The sequence below is a fragment of the Scleropages formosus genome, chromosome 1, assembly GCF_900964775.1.
Source record: "Scleropages formosus chromosome 1, fSclFor1.1, whole genome shotgun sequence".
NCBI classification, from domain to species: domain Eukaryota; kingdom Metazoa; phylum Chordata; class Actinopteri; order Osteoglossiformes; family Osteoglossidae; genus Scleropages; species Scleropages formosus.
The window spans coordinates 16,805,112-16,814,582 of record NC_041806.1 but is presented as its reverse complement, the minus strand read 5'-3'; the positions used below and the strand labels follow the sequence as shown (position 1 = coordinate 16,814,582).

At 43.5% G+C, this 9,471-nt stretch overlaps 1 protein-coding gene across 3 annotated transcripts; it reads left to right on the top strand.

Annotated features, from left to right (window-relative positions):
- Positions 1–32: 32 nt before the first annotated feature.
- On the top strand, positions 33–9,072 carry tox4a (TOX high mobility group box family member 4 a). Of its 3 annotated transcripts, none has more exons than XM_018758045.2 (9): positions 33–139; positions 2,445–2,513; positions 4,282–4,581; positions 4,747–5,007; positions 5,781–6,155; positions 6,639–6,719; positions 6,861–7,661; positions 7,792–7,946; positions 8,039–9,072. In XM_018758045.2, exons 1-9 carry the CDS (start codon positions 134–136, stop codon positions 8,097–8,099), a joined length of 2,109 nt encoding a protein of 702 aa, XP_018613561.1. In that variant the 5' UTR covers positions 33–133; the 3' UTR covers positions 8,100–9,072. The 3 variants fall into 3 exon arrangements, with proteins under 3 accessions (XP_018613561.1, XP_018613560.1, XP_018613559.1); XM_018758044.2 differs by lacking the exon at positions 33–139 and adding an exon at positions 1,247–2,160 and having other exon boundaries at positions 5,784–6,155; positions 8,039–9,071; XM_018758043.2 differs by lacking the exon at positions 33–139 and adding an exon at positions 1,247–2,160 and having other exon boundaries at positions 8,039–9,071.
- The last annotated feature ends 399 nt before the right edge of the window (positions 9,073–9,471 follow it).

Genomic DNA, 9,471 nt, shown 5'->3' with positions numbered 1-9,471 from the left:
GAGTGATGAAATGTGACGTCACTTCCCAGACGCCGGGGAGCTGGGGGAAGCTGGAAACTGGCCTCGTGCTGTAGTGATGCTCTAATACTGTGAGAGCGGCGGTATCCCGGAAGGAGCAAAGGAAGCAGAGTCGATGGAGGTAAGGAACGGGAAAAGCGAGAGACCTGGACGGCTTTTACGAAAAATACATCAAAAATGGCATCGTTCAGCAAATCACCAGCACGACAAAATCTGTTACAAGTTACTGATGTTGTAAAAACTTGAACAGAATTCAAAAATCAACCTGCAAATAAGGGAATGAATGATGAGTCGACTTGAGGGCGCTTAGCCAGCTTGGAGAGCTGGCAGATCCTTTGTTAAACCTGTGCAATCTCAACTTGGTTCCCAGCTTCTTATCCAGTTAACGAAGTGACTTGTTAACTAAGTTACACCTGAGAGGATCGTTGTCTGATCTTTGATTTGATTTAGTATTGAGTCGTAGCTAACAAAGCTAACCCGGTTTCTGTTAGAAAAGAGGGAGGAGGAGTCGATGTGGGCTTCTGGAGTGAATTCTCTGAGTTCATACAGAAGGGCAAATAATAAATAATAAAAACACACAGTTGGTTAAGAAATAGAGGATCTCATTTAAATATCTTTACCATTTGGGTCGACTTACGGAGTCTAGACTAGTCTTCGCAGTCCTTGTGACGCAGACACACACTGTCCATGACTTTGAATTCGGACAATAAATGCTATATGATCACAGTGGAAACATTTGTGAAAGAATCGCAGTGTTAGCGACTCTTCACTTCACTTCTTGGAGGTGAAATTACATTAATAAACCCCTTGCTAAAGTAGGTTAACAGTAGGTCGTTAGTCACGTCAACTTTAATCTGCAGTGAAACTGACTTAAAAAATACAATGCAAATTTTAAAATGTTACACAGTGGGTATAATATGAAAGTATCCCTAGGAGCTGTAAATTCAGCTTTGAATGGTCACACCTGTTAACATTCTTGAGAAGGTGCAGCAGACGCTTCGGTCTCAGGCCTCCGGGCTGAACCACTGTGCGCTGGACGGAGGGGGGTCGTTTTACAGCGCTGTCCCGTCGGTGTTTCAAAAACTACCTCCTCACCTCAAGTTTTCTATCAGACTTGTATCAACTATACTCGAAACTCCTGTAACTGTGAGGGTGCTTGACGAATAAGAGTAAAATATGCACATATTATTTCGCGACCTTTCTCGTTTGAATATAAAAATGGTTTGAGCCGTCGCGCGGAGTCGAGTCGCAGAGACTCGAGGAGGGAGAACGATTGAAATAAGCTACCAGAAATCGGTGGACTGAAACTAGTGAAATAATATTTCGTGGATATTCGACGACTGGTTTTGCGGATTAACAGTTAGCAGTTTAAACCCCGACGTCCTCACGACGGGAATAGACATTTTGCGTGACTAAGTGTTGGGAAAATTCCGTCATTGCAGTTGACTGACTCTCTGTTTCTGTCAGTCAGGTTCATCGGAACACTCGGCTTCAACGACTCGGTGGAAATTCTGAGATTTCTCCCGAGTTCTTCGCGGTTTCGGCCATTTCACATTTATTACGACCTTAGGGATAATAGAGTATTAACAGGGAGTATCTTTACAACGAAAATTTCGGAACGTAGCTCGGCGGCTAGCTGACGACTGGCAAATTATTGAATCTGTGTGAAGAGCTGTGCGAGCTAACCTTTTTGTTTCCGTCTTTTATTTCTTATTTTCACTCCTGCAGTTTGTAAGCCCAGTTTTCCATGTGTAGAAATTGAATATTTTTCCATGAGGCTGAAGATGGCTGGTTTAAAGCAAAGCAGCTTCAGCGTTTGTCATAGATAGAGGCGCTCCAAAAATGAAAAACTGGTTTCACTGACCACATGATTTAGTGACTCACCATCTGCATTATTTAAAAGTCTTATATGTAAACGTACGATCATTAGACTAGTTTGGATTTGTTGTTTTTCCAGAAGGTGGCAGTTGTAAAAGTCTTGGCCTATACCTCTTGCAGCCTTTTTATATAGTAGTGAAAGCAGTGTTGTAACTAACTATGGACTTAAACTTTTACTCGGACCTGTCGGATGGCACAGCGCAGTCTGCCGAATCCGGGTTTCTGGACCCCCAGCCTTTCAATGGTTACGATACAGTAAGCAAGGTACATGCTGTCATGGAGCACACAAGAGTTCAACCTCATGATGTCTACTTTTTGCACGTATCCTGCTGTGCTTTGAGAGCTACAGAAGTAGCAATATATGTGTCCATTTACAGTAGATTACCACTTCTCTTAGAAAGTCGATGTTCACAGCTTGTATGTTGTGTGGTGGCGATCAGATGCTGACTGTAACCCCAACTCAGGGTTTCTGCAATGAAGTTGTAAGTACACAGATGCCTGCATATGTATTGTAATGTTAACGCTGCCAAAACGTGTATCTTTTGCAGTTCCCTGCCAGTGCTGATAACTACCTGACCATCTCTGGAGCAACCCATACCTTCCTCTCCTCATCTGAGGTATTTTCCTTAATTTACATTTCTTCATTTAGCTCATGCTAAATGAACCCCCAGTGGCGTAGCGGGTTTGGCCTGTGTCTGCTCTCTGGTGGGTCCAGGGTTCGAGTCCCACTTGGGGTGCCTTGCAATGGACTGGAGTCCCGTCCTGGATGTGTCCTTTCCTCCTCCAGCCTTGCGCTACCTAGGGTTGTTTACCTATTTATACAGTTGAGTAAGTGTGGGTACTAGAAGTATCCACTACAAGGGTACTATAGCTCGAGGTGGGATTTGAACCTGCGACTTTTGGGACCGAAGGCAGCAGCTTTAATCACTTTGCTACCAGTTGTGTCTATATTTACAAGAAAATATTGTATGCAATCTGCGTAGTATGATATTGTTACACAGTTCTTATTAGTACTGTCAGTGAACACAAAGACTGTAGAAACTGTGAAAATTGTACACCACTTGAATTATGTGTCTTGTCAAGTTTGCATCATCTGTGATCTGTGCAACACAAAAACAGATGATACACAGCACAAAAGTTGAGGTGGCTCATGTTCATTTAAGAAACTCCACAGCCAACTTGTCAGTTAACCATACATCTTGTGTTTAGCCATAGACTAGCAAATTCCACATAGCTGAAATTACATATTCCTTAGCAAACTAATAATATAAAGTAATGTTGATATTGACTGTTTTGTCCTAAACAGAAGAAGGGTGGCACAGTGGGTAGCGCAGGTGCCTCGCAGTACCTGGGCTACTCAATAGATCCTTGCTCAGTCTGTGTGGAATTTGCCTGTTTTCCCTTTGTTCACGAGTAACTTCTGGATGCTCAGGTGTCCACCCACAGTCCAAAGACATATGTTTCAGGTCAATTGGTAAATCTGAATGCAAATAATATGAATGTGTGAGTGACTTCATCGCTTCCCTGTGATCGACTGGTGTCCTGTTTGGGGTCTGTTAAGTCTAGCCTAGTATTCTTAGTTTCTGAGATAGCGTCTGGAGCACTCCCTTAAGATGACTGCTTAATTGATACTGAGTGAGTGAGAAAAAGAGAGATGTCCTAGAACAGAGCTGAACAGTAGCATGTAACTGTTAAAATATGGTTAGAAACGTTAGTTTTCATGAATATTTGTGGTAGTTCACTGTAAAATGGTGCAAGGAGAGCAGTATAGAGAATGCCTTACCCTTCAAACTGTGTTAAACTTATCCTTACTGACTTCCGACACCTGTTGAAAGGTTGTTAAAATACAGATTTTAAAAGACTTTGGTGGCTTCTGTCTCTGGAACGACATGCAGTACGTTTCACTAATTTCTTGCTGTTGCAAAGGATTAGCTGAGGGCCAAAGTAAATTCTCCAAACGTGCCACTTACTCCACAGCTGCTGCTGCTATAATCCAGCTGCTAATATGTGAAAAAGAGATTTATCTTTTGTTAATGTGGCTCATGAGGACTTTGTCAACAAATGCAGCAAATTCATTCTTTTAAAATCTTGTATGAGTCCTTGGGACAGTAGTATAATGATTACATGATTCCAAACCATGTGTAACAGTAAGCAGCAGAATTCTAAAGTACATGTGCTAAATTGATCTTTTCCTTACATTAATTGCTGTGAGTACAAGTCTGTCTTGGCTGTAATGGTGAAATATGAACAAGACTGTATGCTCATTATTGCAATGCATATAAACTGTGGTTTGAAAATATCACACCCATAGCAAACTTACTGACAATCCTGTGCATTTGCAGCACCGTTAACCATTTTACCCTGCTCTCTTATCTTTCTTTTCAGACATTCCACACCCCTAGCCTTGGGGATGAGGAGTTTGAGATCCCACCTATCTCCTTGGACCCTGATTCAGCCCTCACTGTCTCTGACGTGGTGTCGCACTTCAGTGAGCTCTCAGATGGAACTGTGGCGGGTGATTCTTCCGGGGCGGCGGCATGTGTGCGGAGTGCGGTGGTGGGGGGAAATGACCCTTCCTTCGCTTCCACCTTTGTTAACCCTCCTTCCCAGGGCCTGGAGCGTCTTAGCCTTGGAGTGATGAACCCATCAGGAGGGGGTACTCTTCTGAGCTCCACACTGGGGATAGTGAGTCTATTCTTTTTAGAGCAAGTTATTTACAATTAGTGATCAGCTAGTAATTAAACTTTATATGGCAGATCATAACTGACGTTTAAAGTGTTGTTTGGAAGCAGTGATTAGCAAAACTCCAAAAATTGACATCCAATTTTTTCCCATCATTCTCCTCCTTAGGATCTTGGCCAGTCAATTGCCTCTCATTTCAGCAGTTCATCTCCAATGACTATAGATGTTCCACTGAGTGATGTAAACCATGGACTATTAGGCCACAGTCAGCTGACCACCATCGACCAGTCAGAACTGAGTGCTCAGCTAGGACTCAGCTTGGGAGGTGGAACCATTTTACCCCGTCCACAATCACCTGAGCAGCCACTGTCAACCACTCCCTCACCAACGGGCTCCCTGCAGGGTGATGATATGGATGACTTTAGGCAGGTCAGTCTGTAAAAATGTACACAAAAGACCTGGAATAAAGAAGTTGTTTGGGCAGATGTGCCTGTTTAAAGTAACCCAATTGATACATTTGTTTTGCCAGACTAGGTATTCATGGTTTGACATTGTAAATAAAAGAGAAGATTGGTAGCTCAAAGGAGTGAGTTTGATTATCAGATGAAAGCTGAGCTTGGCATTTTTCATGCAAAAATGTTTGACCAAACAATGTAACTTTGTTTGCACAAAGAAGGGCGGGGGGGAGTGATGTGGGAGGAGTATGTTAATATGGGGTGGTCAGTGGGCCACTCTTGCTGCACACAAGATATGGAGCTTCTAAAAGCCAGGTTCTCTGGACTGAATTTAGTCAACAGACATGTATTTAAATGCTGTCAGTGAGGGATAGGGAGCTTGTTCAGTGGAGCTGAAGCAGGGGCAGATGGGTTCAATACAACCAGAAAAGGTCAGCGGCAAACCAGTCAGCCAGTCGCAACCATCCATGCATCGGTGTCACCTGATAGCCTATATAAACACACTCCTCCCGCTTCCCCCTTTTTACTTTGTATGAGCTGATACCTCAACTGGTAATGAAATGCTTGCATTAAAAAAAAAAAAGCCAGACTTGACACTACTATCAAATAGAAAAGGGACGAAAACAAAGATTGACTTAGAATTTGAGATTTATATTGGTTTTTAGGCTTTTTGATTAATTTTTCTGTCTTTTTTGTTTCTCCCAAAAATTCTACCCAATTCCCTTTCTTTTTTCCCCTACGTCTCAGAAGAGTGTGCTGGTAGACTCGCCGGTGTCTCTGCCAATCTCTCCTGCTGTCATCTCCATGAACTCTTCCCTTTCTGGATCTCCTGCTCTGCCCTCTTCAGTCACCCCTCCTGTTCTGGTTCCAGCAGGGGTGCGAAGAGGTGGTGGCAAGCCAGCAATGGGGAGTGGAATGGGCATTGGAATAAGTGGAGGAGCAGTTAAGAAAGGAAAGAAGAAAAAGGACCCCAACGAGCCCCAGAAACCAGTGTCTGCCTATGCGCTGTTCTTCAGGGACACACAAGCAGCCATCAAGGGCCAGAACCCCAATGCCACCTTTGGGGAGGTCTCCAAGATTGTAGCCTCCATGTGGGACAGCCTGGGGGAGGAGCAGAAGCAGGTAGATGCATAAGAAGTTGCATTTGTAAAGAGATGTCCCCAAACAGTGTCAACAGGAGAAAAACTGTGTAGGCTACATTGTAAATTAAAGGGTTTGTTTTGTTCATGGCGGTTAAGAATACAGTACTGGCATTAGAATCCTGTCAGAAATTCTGTTGGGAATTCATCCTTCCATTCATTCATTTTCAGAAACCTCTATAATACAGGGTCATGGAGCCTGTTGTGAAGGCATAGGGGATATGGCATGCTAAGCCATCGCAGGGCAGTTACACACATTCAAGCACACAAATGCACAGAAAGGGAAATTTAAAATGAAACGTCTACCTGAAGCACAATTCTTTGGGCTGTGAGAGGAAATCAGACCACACAGCTGAAATTTGTTGCTTGAAATTGACATGCCTGGTGCTATATTTTTCCCCTTTAAAACAAGGTGTAATGCAAAGAGGATCTACTATTCTGTACATGGTTGTTCTGTCTCCATCAGGTGTACAAGAGGAAGACTGAGGCAGCAAAGAAGGAGTATCTGAAAGCACTGGCAGCCTATAGAGCTAATCAACTCTCCCAGGTGAGCTGTGCTCTGAGTTACATCTCTAAAACAGGCAGGAATGACATTTAGGATCAATTTCAGAAGACCAATGACTTTACACAATAAGTTAAGTGAAAGCCAGTATGAGTTTTTACTCTCATACTATATTTCTTTTCACAGCCAACTGTTGAAGTGATGGACACATCTGCTTCCCCTCCTTCAGCCTCAGTTACACCCCCAGCACCTGCCCCCAGCACTTCTTCTCCTGTTCCCGCTCCTGTTCCTTCTCCTATCCCTGTTCCTATTCCCACACGAATCCCACAACATTCTCCAGAACAGAACACAATCACCAATATCTGTGCCTCAAACATCATCCTGGACCTCCCACAGGTCACCACTCGCTCTCGCACAGGAGCATACAAGCCTCCGGGCTCTTCGCCCAACCCTCCAACTGTCACCAAAATTATCATTTCAAAGCAGATGCTGGCTGCAGGTGGCACCCAGATTCACCAGATCCCAACCTCCATGGTGACGGTGATTCCTGCACGCACACTACAGCCCTCCCTCTCCTCCTCCACATCTTCCCCTTCCATTTCTGTGCGCCATCCACCACCTCTGCAGCAGATGCAGCATGCTCCACCACCCCCCCGCCTTCAGCAAATGGTTCATTCCTCTGCCCCACCACCTCTTCAGGCCAAGCCCCGTGGGGGTGGGCTGGTGGCATCTGTCACCACGACCCCTCCGCCTCCCCTCCAAATAAAGATTGTCCCTGCCCCCCTCCAAGGAGAGCTGGCAGCACCCATTGTTGTAACAACAGCGACTGCAACTTCTGCCTCTGCTGCCACTTCTTCGGTGCCTGCTGCTACACTCTCAGCCCCCACAGTGGCGTTACAGGTGGCAGAACCTACTTCCATAGTGACTGCGTGCTCTGTGCCTGCTGCCGAGGTACCGGCGGAGACGGAAGAGTTTGTCTCAGGCGAGGTATGTGGAACTGCAGTAATTCTTAAAGTACTTTTACCTGAACAGATCTCAGTTAAGAGTAAAGTTGCTTTTGTCTCTCACCTCTTTCTGCTATATCACTAATATTCCCACACCTCCCTCTCTTCCCTAGATGGAGGTGGAGGTAAACGCATCCCCTGGTTCTGAGGAGCGCACCTCAGGTCCCCCGAGGCGCTGCGTACGGGCTGGCTGCACCAACCCCCCTGTGGAGAGCAAGGACTGGGACAGAGAGTACTGTAGTAATGAGTGTGTGGCCACCCACTGCAGGTCAGCACAAGTTCACTCTTCTAGTACGATATTTAGCAGGACATGTCTGCTTGGATCTTAACATCTGTCTTACACGTTCCTTAATTTTCTAGGGATGTCTTCATGGCCTGGTGCTCCATTAGAAGCCAGAACTCCACCACTACTGTGAAATGAGGGGCTTTACACTGAGGACTGAAAACAAATTCAGTGGGCTTATGGACCACTAGGAGGGTGAAGAAGCAAGCTGGATGTAGACATAGTAAAGGGCCAGAGATCATGTGAGGTTGATGTGGGAGTGGTCCAACATAGAATAGACATAATATTCCAAACATTAATTCTTCTTACCGCCAAAGGAAAATTACAGTGGGCTGGTGTATAGTGTCATGAGTCTGTATTTTATACAAAGTATTTTTACTTAAGATCAAAGAAGCATAATAAATGGATAGTCACCAGCTGGCCTTGGACATTGAAAGAGTTCTGGAATGGAAATCATTCTCATGGAGAGACCATTCTTTGAGTACAGAGCAACTTCCCTCCCTGTAAACCAAGTCACTGTGTAAAAGGTGTCCTCCATGTACTCCTGCCGGCCAGGTCTGGCACACCTGAGTAAAAACTGACTGGTGTTCTGGTAAAAATGCATGTTATAAGAAAGGTGAACTTTTATTTGACTTAGTTTTAATTATTTTGGGTTTTCTTTAGTTTGTTATGAAAACTATTAATGTATCATTTTGCAATGATGTTGTGTTGGAAAAAGTCACCCAGATGCTAAAACAGAAAATTGTTCTGAACTTGAATAAAATTGCCTTCTGTCTACATTACAAGGCAATTAAAAATGTTCCTTTTTCTTCCCTTATTTGCACAAGCTGAGAAAGGCAGGAAAGTGCTTAATGTAAATAAATTAACAAAGCTTTACTGTATGTAAAGGCAATTTGTCATTAAAGTACTTATTCTATCACCTTTTTGTAATTTACAATTGTATGGGTGTTTGTACATTGTTTTTTTTTAACTTGCAACTTAATGCAAGGTCCATCCTCAAACTTTAACAGGCACCCTTTTTGTAACTCCCATTTCCTCAACAACTCATTAGTATTTTGTCCTTTATACTTCATTTACAATAATGTTTTGGAGGATGAAGTGTAAAGGCATTCTTCAGTATTACATTTGAATATCCTTGTAAACACATTAGCATTTACAATCTTGATTGGGAATCTCTACGCAAACTAGATGAGTGTTCTATCAGCCTTGTTCTCTATTAGTGAATCTAAGCCCTGCTAGATGGGATGTGCAACAATATAAGAAACTGAAAATCTAGTTGTTAGACTTTTATGACAATAGAAGGACAATATATTTTTTCATTTGGTGGTCTTGAAGTAATTAAGTAGCAGGATTTAAGCTACAAGTTAAACTAAAGACAGGGGCTTTTATTCATACTTTTATTCATACCTTATGTTGCGATCATCCAACGTAGACTTTTTCACAGATTCGAGCAGTTTGCTGGCATTTTCTTCAAATTTCAATTTCTAGGATTTCCCCGTTGCGGAGTAAA